Genomic DNA, 13360 nt, shown 5'->3' with positions numbered 1-13360 from the left:
AATTTTTATATATATACTCTCTATGCCTCTGTCTCATTCAATGTGTTTCTTTGATCGATGAGACTTGACTCGTGTTATCTACAATTTAATTTTTTGTAATAATTAGTTTAAGTATGTATTAGTATATAATAAAATGCACTCGGTATACATTTAGAAACTATATAAATAGGTTAGTAGATTAGTAGAAGTATATAAATAAGTAATAGCCAACTACCATATAAAATAGATTGCGTTAGAAATCTATGGATAATAATGAAGGCAATTAGATAAAGTTACATACATTTTTTGTATTTGGAACGAGAAAAGTGTTAATCAAATTTGGTCAATTTTTTTTAATGAAATTATGACTGATAGATAACTGATTCATGTCAAATAATACTTCTTTTTATATTGAACCTGATTGAAGACCAATTGCTATACCAATTCAACTTGAGTTGTACCTCTGTTTTGAAATGTTCATTAACTCTTGTAATAATTCCAATAACTATATGTGCAAGGTGACCCTACTTTGAAAGTTAAAATTACGGAGTATTATATTGTGGACAATAGTTTATGTTGCAAGGTTCTCTCTCTCTATCTCTCTTACAGAGACATATATATGACCAAGTTTTAGTGTGGTCAAACCTTAACGTGCGGCCAGCGCAGTCGCACCATTAGGTATGTAAAAAAGGTACCAATAGTGTTAAGAAACATACAACAATATTGAAATGTATCAATGCACCACAAAACGCACCACACATCAAGGAAATGTACCATACCTCACCACACATAATGGTGCATTTCTAAATATTGTGTAGTACATTTATGCATACCTAATGTTGCATTTTGTGGTGATATGTACGACGTACCTAATTGTGTGTTTTGTGATGCATTGGTGCATTTCATTGTGGTGGATTTCCTAACACTATTGATGCGTTTTTGAAGCACTCATAATTCTTTACAAGATAGTGTCTATCTTTGAAATGTAATATATTTTTCATTAAAAAATATTGCTTTTCCTTTAAAAGTATTAATCTTATTTAATTGTAAAATAGTACACTTTCACTTAAAAGTACGGAGTATTATTTATTATCTATAAGTATTACATTTTACTGAAAAATATTACACTTGTACTAAAAGTATTATATTTTTATTGAAAATAAATTCTTTTGAAACACTAAAAAGTATAATTTATTCCTTATAAGTATTACATTTTTAGTGCAAAATATTACACTTGTACTAAAAAGTATTATATTTTTAATCAAAATTTATTATTTATTTCTTAAAAATATTTGTTTAAAAAGTATTGCATGTTTATTAGTGTTACATTTCATTGAAAAATAATACTTTTTTTCTTGTAAAGCATTATATTTTATTCTATAAGTATAAAATTTTTCTCGTGATGTACCGCGTTTTTAAAAAAAAGTTTTATATTACAAAAAGCTTTACATTTTTTTTTTTGTAATATATTACGTTTTCACTGAAAATTATTTTTTTTTTAAAAGAATATCACTTTTTTTTTTTGAAAATGTGTGATTATTTTTTAAAAAATTATTACATTTTTCTTATAAAGTATTACATTTTTTTATCAAAACATATTACATTTTTCTTTTGTAAAGTAATATTTTTCATGAAAATTGTTACATTTTTGTTCTAAATTATTACTCTTTTCTTTAAAAACTAGTATTATACTTTCTATGCAAAGTATTACATTTTTGTTAAAAATATTATATTTTTCTTATAAAGTACGTATTATACTGTACGTCACTAAAAATATTATTTTTCATTTGTAATATATTATATTTTTATTAAAACTATTACATTTTTATCTATTTTTTTTTGTAATTTTGTTTTAAAAAATTATATTTTTATTAAAAATTCTTTACATTTTTTGTGACATATTACATTTTTTACTAAACGGAATTATAAATTGTTAAAAAATTATTATAATTGTATTAAAAAGTATTATTTTTTTTCTTGTAAACCATTAAGTGTTAGAAATTATTATATTCGAGTTGACTTTGAATAGTTTAGGAAGCACTGAGTCTACGCCAAGGTGTTTTCATTATTTCACTACTGCAACCTGCCCCACAATTCATTATATTTAACTACTCCTATTTAACATGTGCAGAGAGCGACACTTTTTTTTTTTTTTTTCTTCTAATAATCCGATTGCTTTTCGTGTAGTTTCATTTTCAGTCGTACATGCGACGTCGCGTCATATATATTATAATGTGATATTGATGTGGAGACAATGTATTCGTGATGTTTAATTTTATAAATGAATTCGTGCTAATCGTGTTAGTTGATGTGGAGACAATATATTCATGATCTTTAATCCGCATAGAAAAATCATAGAAAGTATTGTTAGGTACTCCTACGACGTTGTCAAGACGTTCATCAGTGTGCCTCAAAACATGAAAGATATGTAGGTGGTTTAATGAATTCAAGATAAATTACTTTATGACTACAATTGAGACAATAATTCTTACTTATGTTCACTAATTACAATTTGATTTCTTTTAATTTTATCGAAGAAAACCTGTAAAGGAGCTCAACAAGCTAAATAATGGTATGAGTCTCAACTCAATTCCTATAATCTCTCATCATTAAATATAAAACTATGTTGTAGTTGTATATTTATTGTTTATCTCATTCTGTAAACTTAAAATCTATCAAGCACTACTTTCCAAGTGACTGCACATATCCAAAAACACTCCACTTACCCCGACATTTTTTTATTTTTGAATATGTGTACATTCTGTTCAATGTGAAAAATGTAGAGTATTCTCATACTCCGAAGATTATTAAGACATTGATGTGAAACTTCAAAATAGAAATACATTATTATAGATTGTACAACATATTGGATCTTCCATAGTATAGTGTCAATACAATAAGGGTGTGTTTGGTTGGTGGGTTTAGGCATAAGGAATGGGTATGAAAGTGATTGTTTGTGTTTGGTTGATAGGTTTTGTGAATGCTACTATGGGTTTGGAATACCCCATTAATGACAAAACCCATACCCTTATTAAATAAGGGTTTCATTCCCATTCCTCATTTCTTCCTCAACTATTAATAATCATTCCCATTCCACCCAATTACCAAACATGTTAAATACTTTCACCAAAACCCATTACCATTACCAAGTATTTGATACCCATTCCGATTCCGATTCCCTTGTGCGAACCAAACGCACCCTAACATTTTTCTGGTTGCTCAAAATTTTTAATTCATCTAGTTGATCGTATTACACTTGCTTTCTTATTAGTGAATATTTTTTAATATGGGTTTTAAAATATTATCTATCAATATAGGGAATTGTAAGTCAAATACAACAAACTTAACCAGAACTTGGAGATGCAACTGCTTTGTATGAGGCAACATGTGGTCTCAAGAAAGGAGGTTGTGTGTTCCAAATACCCAACACTACTTTCCCGAGGTGGCGTGACAAAGGAAATCGAGATATGGAGAATCGCCCTCACATGCAACTTGTGAGGAAAGAATTAAACAATTAGAGCAAGATAACAATGAGATTATAGAGCAAAATAAGAAGATTATAGAGCTTATGCATGGTTTATGTAGTGCACATCCGGAGTTGTTTCAATTTGTTGCTCTTACCGCCGATAGCAATCAAAGTAATGGTGTTGGGCTAGATAAACCCAATGCAACATGAATGATGATAGATACACAATCTCCAACGTAACCGCAATAGTTCAATTGTTAGAACTTGTGATGCTACTTGTAAATATAAATATATAAATATTTAGAATTGTAAAGTAGCTACTACTTTGGAAATGTAAAGTTAAATAACCTTAACATGCAATTAAAATTTCTATTGCAATGTATAATCTTTTGGTGATGTTACATTGTTATGAAACTACTATTTGTTTTAAAATTACTATTGCAAGATCGATAATATGCATTAAATTAAAATGACAGTGAAATATAATTTTTTTTAATTTAATTATTTTTTTACCACAAGGTGGTCGGAATCACACGTACACCAACAGTCTGTTCGTCTTCTCCATCGAAGACGACGAACCAGTGTTCGTCTCTCCATTGGAGAAGACAAACGAATTCATCTTCTCCAGTGGAGAAGATGAACCAGTGTGGTTCGTCTTCTCCGATGGAGAAGACTATTGGAGAAGACGAAGCAGACGGAGAAGACGAACAGTTCGTCTTCTCCGTCGGTTGGGGATGAACATTTCGGTCGTCGGAATGTTCGTCGGAAAAATGAAGAATGCGCCAAAATAACAAGTTTGTGGGTGTAATTAAACTTTTTTGAATGTTTGAAGACTTAATTGTACTTTTAAATAAAATTTGAGGGCTTATTTGATAATATTTCCCTCAAAATTTTAAATGTTCTAAATAAAATTTTGATATCAACGACCTGGAGAAAAATAAACACAACTTTAATTTGAAACGAAGTCCTTAAGAGGTGGTTCCAAGATTTTTGAGATAAGCAAGTGCCTCGTCCATTTTCTGATCTACACCATTCGCCATCGCCAGAGTATTCTTGCTATCCCTGAAACTCTGTATCTGGACATCCATAGAAAAGAATCTCACCAGCGACTTCTCCAATTTCGTCAGCTTCTTTGAGCACCGCCACTTCTTGCAAAGATGGTGTCGCTTGATTTTCAAGCACTCCTCGATTAGCGCTTCACCGTCCTTGAGCTGTTTGATAAGCGCTTCTGTTTCGTCTTTCTGGGTGCCGGTGAGCTTGTTGAGTTTCTCTATGTCTTCAAAAATGGGTTTAATTTGAAGGAGGGTTGAGCTTAAGCTCTCAAAGTCTGATCTGAACGCCGCCACTCTCCGCCCAGCATCGGCGACGGCATCGAAAAGTTTAGCAAACGCCACGCTCAAAACCGCCCCTCCAATTAGAGATCCGGCCATTATCCTCAGCCTTTTTTCCTTTGCCTAAGCTAGTAATATATACTGCTTTCAAAAAAAGCTAGTAATATATACTTGTTTAAGAAGTTTTTTTTTCCCAATATTTTTACACAGAACACATTTGCTTCTTGTTTCCTGGGAATTATGTTCAGTAGATGATAAGGAAACAAGTCCATAAGGAAAGGAGACGGAAACTTCGTAACAGTGACTATATCTTTTATTCAACTTATTAAATACTAGTCACGGTCTTTGTATATACCTAACAATTAATTAATGTGTCCTAATTTTTAAATGATATTGTAGTCCTTCAGATATTACATTTTAATGAGTTTTACAAAAATATTTATATAATTTCAATCCAAAGTCTCATTAATGAAAAGACTTTAAACATCAAATTAAGGATAAACATCCTGAGGTTGCCGCTGAGAAATAGGTGGTGGAGAAGCACTACATGCTACACATGAGATTCGCTATTTAATTATGTCTATTAAATTAAATATTTTTAATTTAATAAATTAATTAAAATACATCAGGTCAATATAAAGAATGTCATCAAACTAAAAAATATCCGTTGCACACCTTCCTTGTAATTGGCTAGCAGGAAAGTGCTTTTCCATGAATATTAAATAGTACTTGCAATTTGCAAAAGCTCAATTTTCATTTCCTGGTTGCTTCTCCCAAGTCTCAACTCTCAAGTCTACCACTACATGGTACACACGCTAAAAACCATATCATTCATACAAGAAGTCAACAATCTATGCACTATTAAATTACTAGGAAAATGTGGCAATTGAATTGAATTGAATTAATTAAATAAATGTTACGGAGTATAATTCAACAATTAATTAATTAATTTAAATATGCTACATGAATCTTAAAAAGTTGAAATTGTTGGTAGAAAGTTGACAGCTACTAATCCGCTTGATTACTGTCTCGAGGCTCATTTAATTTCCAGATTACTACATAAAAATGATTTTATAAAATAATTTCGCCCCTAAGTGCGTACAGTAAACTATGCATTGCTCCGTATGTCCATACTAAATTAAGGAGTACAACAAAAGTTAAGCAGCTTCTCCAAAAAAAAAAAAAAAAAAGTTAAACAGAAAATATAAATTACTAAGCAAAACTTTAAGTTTTAACAATTAAATTTAAATTATTTTAAAAAACTGGTTGGTGACATGTAATACTAGGTCACTAGATTCCTAGCGACCCTCCAACCAACTCAAGTGACCATTCAACAAACTTCAGTGACCCCTTTGACTAATTTCCGACGAGTCCAAGGACAACAAATAGGTGACCGTTCGCGTTTGAAGAATGAAACCAACATTGGGTCGCCTTCTGCTATGGAAGAAGGCAACCAAATTTGGTTGCCTTTTGCTGCGGAAGAAGGCGACCAAATGATCGCCATTCCTAGATAAAGGTGACCATTTTGGTTGTCTTCTACTAAGGAAATTAGTCGGGGGGTTGTTGGAGTTGGTAAGCTAGTTTTAAAGCAATCCGTTTTTGACCGTCTATTTATTCTCTTAGGCGGGAAAGTAGAGTTGGAGAGTCACTGGAATCATAGTGACTTACTATTACATGTCATTAATTAATTTTTCTGCTTCACTACACTAACTTAATATGTTCATAGGTTTAATTGCACGTTTTAAAAGCCTATGAGTTTTCTTTTAAAAAAAAAAAAGCTTATGAGTTTAATTTGCTTTTTTGATAAAGTTTAGGCTGTAAAGAAGTGGGATCACTCGTATAATTCCCACTTATAAAGTACGTTTTGTCCAATAGTCAGCGACTCATTGTTCACGGAGTTTCGTTCTCTTTTCCTCGTGGGCCTTGTTGCTTTATCATCCACACTGCACAGAATGATTCCCAAGAGCCAAGAGACAATGTGAAAATGTATACTGTGAGAAAATATTAAAACTCAATTTCCCAATTAAGTGTTACTAGCTCAGGCAGAGGAAAATGGCCGCATCTCTGATAGGAGGGTCCCTATTGGGGGTGGCGTTTGATAAATTATACGTCGTCGTCGTGGATTCTTGCCGGAAAGTGGCCGCGTTCAGATCAGAATTTGAGAGCTTAAAATTAACCCTCACACATATTAAACCCATTTTTAAAGACATAGAGAAACTCAACAAGCTCACCGGCACCCGGGAAGTCGAAACAAATGTGCTTATCAAACAGCTCACCGAAGCCGAAGCGCTAATCGAGGAGTGCGTGAAAATCAAACGACACCATCTTTGCAAGAAGTGGCGGTACTCAAAGAAGCTGGCGAAATTGGAGAAATCGCTGTCGAGATTCTTTGCTATTGATGTCCAGATACAGAGTTCGAGGGACATCAAGAAAGCCCTGGTGAAGGTGAATGGCATAGATGACAAAACGGACGAGATTCTTGGGCATCTCAGGAATCTTACAATCAATCAAGGTATTGGAATTGGGGCAACTGCTATTGGCACTCCCAATGCGTTTCCTGGGTGGGCTGATGTGCCGGCTGTCCCGGATGGTTTAGTGGGATTCGATAGTCCCCTTCTGGAGCTGAAGAAGATGGTGCTTAAGGATGAAGCAGGTCAACCTGTGGTGGTGATCTCCGCTCCTGGGGGCTGCGGCAAGACAAGTCTAGTAAAACTGCTCTGCCACGACAAAGAAATTGAAGGTATTGTGATTCCCAACTCTTTACACTAGCTTCTAGAGCTTATTCAATTGGTAGCCTCTTTATAATTCAGAGTAATTTATGAATGTTTAACTTGTAATCTTTTACATAAGTTAGTATCAAACATTGCTTAGAATTTGTTGGGCGGAGGCCTAAAGGGGCAAGTCCGGGTGGGGAGGGGATTGTTGGGCAGAGGCCTGAAGGGGCAAGTCCAACACCTGGTGGCTGCTAGAGGGATTGTTGGGCAAAACCCTGAAGGGCAAATACACCGGATGGGGAGGGGATTGTTGGGCGGAGGCCTGAAGGGCAAAGTCTAGCATCAGGTGGTTGCTAGAGGGATTGTTGGGCGGATGCCCGAAGGGGCAAGTCGAACACCAGGTGGTTGCTAGAGGGATTGTTGGGCGGATGCCCGAAGGGGCAAGTCGAACACCAGGTGGTTGCTAGAGGGATTGTTGGGCGGATGCCGAAGGGGCAAGTCCAGCACCAGGTGGTTGCTAGAGGGATTGTTGGGCGGAGGCTTGATGGCAAGTCCAGCACCTGAGGGGGAGGGGATTGTTGGGCGGAGAAGCATTAGGTGGCTAGAGGGATTGTTGGGCGGTGCCCCGAAGGGCAAGTCTAGCACCAGGTGGCTAGAGAGATTGGGCGGAGGCCTAAAGATCCAAGTCTAGCACCTTGCATTACGAAAATGTGGCGTTAGTTGAACTTCCATTATCAGCTATAACTTGCGCTTGATCTAACAAGTGGTATCAGAGATCAGAGCAAGTAAATCGCTTGGTTCAGTATATATACTTTTTCTTGAGAGCAGCTAGCAAGATGCAATCTTTACTAGCTAGAAGGATGGCTATACTATTTGAGTATATGCTTCCAGACTATTTCTGAGTTCTGACAACTTAGTCTTATTTCTTTGCAGATAAATACAAGCACATCTCCTTTGTCACGGTTTCAAGAACACCAAACCTCAGGAGCATTATTCACAAAATTTTTAACAAGTTAAACAATGGATCGGTGCCTGACTTTCAAAGTAATGAAGATGCACTCAACCAACTGCAACTTCTACTACAGGAGCATTTAGTGGGCGATTCTATTTTGCTGGTCCTGGATGATGTTTGGAATGAATCACTTTCAGTTCTTAAAAAATTCATCTTTCCCATACAAAATTACAAAGTTTTGGTTACAACAAGATGCATATTCCCAGAGTTTAAATATACTTATAAATTGCAATTGTTGTCTGATAATGATGCAATGGTTCTATTTTGTAACTACGCCTTTGAAGGTGGGAAATATAACGGTCGAAGAGATCTTGTGGATAAGGTAAAAGCTGTTAATGTGGTTAATAGTACAGTTTCAAATCTTACAATAGTACTTTAATGCACGTGCTTGAAACATTTAAGTTCCAAAGTTTGAGTGCATTATTTTCTAAATAAAATAATCTGATGCTCTCTCTACATAGGTTGTGTAGGTGACTGAACTATAGCCTATCTTATCCCTAAGATTCCATTTAGCGGAAGCTCAATGATGTTTTGTAATGGCAGGTGGTCAAAAGCTGTGGTGGATTCCCATTGGCTCTTAAGGTTGTGGGAAGTTCTTTGCGCGGACAACATTTAAGTGGAATTCAGAGGCAGTCTAAGAGTCAAATCCTCTTTACTTCAGATAGCGATCTGCTTGATTGTCTCCAGCCCAGCATCGATGCCTTGGATGAAATATTGAGAAACTGTTACAAAGATCTGGGATTATTTCTTGAAGATCAAAGAATACCAGCAGCTGTTCTTTTGGACATTTGGGTGGAACTTTACAACCTCGATGAAGATGGTTTTGAAACTTATGATATCCTCCTAAAGCTTGCTGCTCGCAACCTGGTAGATCTTGCCCTTAGAAGGTGCCCTTTCAATTACTTTTTTTTTTCTTGTCTCTCTTATTTTCCCATGATGAAGATCTGCTGTTATTGTTTGACATTCTTGTATGAAGCTTCTTAAACGAGCTGCTAGTTTAAGAATACGAGGTAATCTTATTGGTGACCATTGACAGAAAAGTTTTTCGTATTCACAGAAAAGATGATCCTGCCAGCATTGGCTTCTCTAATGCAGTGCACTATGCGAGGCAACATGATGTGCTAAGAGAATTGGCTATGTACCAGAGTGCCAATGAAACCATAGAAAATCGAAGGAGATTAAATATTGGCAATGATTTCCCTCCATGGCTGCTTACACAAACAGGGATACTACTTCAAGTCCAAATGTTATCCATCTCTACAGGTTGGCCACTAACCTTTTTAAAGATTAAATAAACAATAACTTTTTTTCATCTAAAAGGTAAATCTTTATATCAACACATGCCATAAAATTTTGATAAAACAATTAAATTTAGGCTTTATTGGTGAAAACAAAACTCAAACATTTTGTATTTTGTGACAATTATACCTAACAATTATATTAAAATCTTTAAAATTTGACAAATTGATATCAAATATTTGTATTTTGTAACAATTATAATTTCCAATCTAAGAACGAATCTAATCTAGCTCAGATTTTTTTGAGTTTGTGCATCGATTATTTAAAATTTTACAGCATAACATTATTTTTTAAAGAACATTTTTAACCAATAAGCCTTAAAATTATCATTACAGTGTATTCATTAAAGTTTCCTCCACTAAATAAAGGCGTTATTACCAACTGCAGATGAAGCATTATTCTCCAATGTGTATGACTTGCAACTTCCAAATCTTGAAGTACTGTTGTTGAATATTCAAACAAGTTCTTATACCTTACCAATATTTGTGGAGAAAGCAAGCCATCTAAAGGTTCTTGTTGTCACGAATAACGGTTTCTCCCCAACCATGTTTAGTAACTCTTCTCTACTTGGCCATTTGCCCAACTTAAAGAGAATTAGGTTGGAACGTATATCCTTTTCCTCCATCTGTCAATCAACTTTCATGTTGGGAAACTTGCATAAGATTTCGTTGGTCATGTGTGAGGTTGGGGATGCATTTCAGGATTGTATATTTCGGATGCCAAACCTTCTGGAAATTAATATCGAATACTGTGATGACTTAGAAAAGCTGCCAATTGGTATATGTGATCTTGTCCATCTTAGGAAGCTTAGCATCAGTTACTGCCAAAAACTAGTTGAAATTCCTGAAGAATTAGGAAACTTGGAGAACTTGGAAGTTCTGATGCTTCACTCTTGTTCTAACCTGACAGGGTTACCGGATTCAATTGAAAGGCTCTGCAAACTAAGCTTCCTGGATATATACGACTGTGTGGATTTGGATCCCATTCCTGAAAAAATTGGCGAATTGCGTTCTTTAAAGACCATCTTTATGGGAGGTCGTGTAGGACTATATGACCTGCCTGATACAGTACTGAACCTTGCACAATTAAGATCTGTCATATGCGATGAGGAAACTGCTTTTTTATGGGAAAATTATAGAGACTATTTTAAGGATCTAAGTATTAGCATTGTAAAGGATGATATGAATTTGAATTGGCTCCATAGATCGTCATGCCTCGGAAACTTGTAGTCAGTGCAAAGATGATGCCCAATTGTTCCAAAGGCCATTAAGATTTTTGCATTTCGGTGTAAAAGGACAGCCATGCCGATATAAGTAAGTTCAGGCATTTTCTTGATGTATTATTATGTGTGGTGACATTCTTGCTAGCATGTAGAAGATGTGGAAAGGACAATATGTTAATATATTGTAGCTGCCATAGATTGTAGGATTTGGATGTCAAATATGCATCTTTTCACCTGTAATTGTTGAAAGAAGACTGATTGTAATTGTAGCATACAAGTTGTAGTTGAGAGAATCTAGGACTTAGAACAGTAGTGTTAATTTTGCTACTAAATGACTGTTCTGTGTGGCATAGGTTGAGAGAATTAGAGCAAATGATGTATATATTCTTGTAGAAGAATCACTGTTTGATCAAAGCAGCTGAACTCAATATGTATCGTATGATTAATTGAAAAGACATGACAATCAGCTGATGAATTGCAAGAAATATTCAATTGTTATACCCTTTCATATTGCATTGTGAATCCTGATTAAAAAATTATGTCTACAGTTAATACATTTTATACTTGCAGTTAAAAATTTGTGTACCTATAATAAATTGAAGGCATATAACATGATAATTACAGACATATAACATGATAACTACAAAAATATAAATTGTTGATTGTAGGTATACGTTGTTGGTTAACATGTCTGCGGTTAGCATTTTCTATACATGTTAACAGTTTCATGTTATGTGTCTATAATTAGTGATATGTATGTACATGCTAACAGTTTCATGTTATGCATCCATAATTAGTGATGTGCTTTCAATTTGTTTACAAGTACATAAATGGAAACTGTAGGTACAGAATATGTCAATGTAGTGGACTCTTTGTGAGCATAGACACTGGTTCACAGATTATTATGCCATTGACTGGAGTCCACTTTTTCATATTCACAATTTTAGAACTCTATGTTCACAATTTTAGAGCTCTATATTCACAATTTTAGAATTTAAAATACAAAATTATAGAACTCAATATTCACAATTGCAGAACTCTATATTCATAATTTTTGAACTTTATATTCACAAATCACAATTACGGAATTTATATTCACAATCTCATAACTCTATATTCACAATTAAAAAACTCTATATTCACAATTATAGAATTCTAAATTGAACAATATAATTTTAAATCTATATTCACAATTTTTGAACTCTATATTCACAATTTTTGAACTTTATATTTACAAAATATTCCAGATGCATGTTTTGGACCTAGGTTCACCTTGCAAGGTGAACCCGAGTCCATAACATAACTTGTCCTTGTTCACCTAATGAGTTGATTTATCCATTTACCATCCTATTGAGTTGGGTTAACTGCGGTCGCAAATTTTACTGTGGACCGCTGTCCATGTGACAAAACGACGTCGTTTTGATTAATGAAAATAGACAGATGAAACGGTCTCCGTTCTGCGCAACTGCAGTTCCCTTTCAACACAACTGCAGTTCCAGACGGAAAAAACAGCCTCAACACAACTACAGTATCAGTTCAACACAACTGTAGTATCATTTGAGATGAACTGTAGTATCAGTTACAGAGATTTACGAGAACTGTTTTTCCCACTTATTGAAACGACGTCATTTTGTGACCTTGGTTCACGGTATAACGACTGAACTGCGCTCAAGGTCAGAAGGAAACCAAAAAAAAAAAAACATTACAAGGAAAGTGGGCCTATGAGGTCCATGAGGATCTTAAATGTCCATGTGACCCAGGTAAAATTATTAATTTATGAGTTATTAAAAGTAATAAAAGGAAAGGAAAATTAAACTCGTATAATTAATACGATTTGATAAATCTTGAGATATTTTTGACAAGATAACATGGGCCTATGAGGATCTTAAATGTCCATGTGCCCTGAGTAAAATTATTAATTTATGAGTTGTTAAAATTAAAGTAAAAGGAAACTCGTATAGATAATACTATTTGGTAAATCTTAAGATATTTTTGACAAGATAACATTTACCTAGATAACGTAATGAATCTTAATAAATATTTTCATTTTTAAAATAAAAATAGAGGTATTTGAATAATCAATAATGGACATAACATACGTAATTTAGAATTATAATCCAACATTACTACGAACTTATAATTTAAAAATATACGAAATAAACAAACAAATTCCCAACGATATTGGGACAAGCTAAGACACTAATTTAACGGAAGCAATGATAATTAAGCATATGCCAAGGGGCCGAGGTTCGGAAGTGTGGACGAAGGAGTAACGGATAAGAAAATAGGTGGCATGGGTTCGAGTTCCATTTCAATCAAGGGTTTGACATAATTTGT

At 34.2% G+C, this 13360-nt stretch overlaps 1 protein-coding gene across 1 annotated transcript; it reads left to right on the top strand.

Moving 5' to 3' along the window:
- The first annotated feature begins 6698 nt into the window (after window positions 1-6698).
- LOC115999776 (probable disease resistance protein At5g66900) lies at window positions 6699-11531 on the top strand. Its single transcript, XM_031239683.1, has 5 exons — window positions 6699-7516; window positions 8424-8824; window positions 9046-9389; window positions 9560-9765; window positions 10189-11531. Exons 1-5 carry the CDS (start codon window positions 6829-6831, stop codon window positions 11028-11030), a joined length of 2481 nt encoding a protein of 826 aa, XP_031095543.1. The 5' UTR covers window positions 6699-6828; the 3' UTR covers window positions 11031-11531.
- The last annotated feature ends 1829 nt before the right edge of the window (window positions 11532-13360 follow it).

Source organism: Ipomoea triloba, chromosome 12, assembly GCF_003576645.1.
Source record: "Ipomoea triloba cultivar NCNSP0323 chromosome 12, ASM357664v1".
Taxonomy (NCBI): Eukaryota; Viridiplantae; Streptophyta; class Magnoliopsida; order Solanales; family Convolvulaceae; genus Ipomoea; species Ipomoea triloba.
The sequence above is the reverse complement of the archived record's forward strand: the minus strand, read 5'-3'. Positions and strand labels throughout refer to the sequence as shown.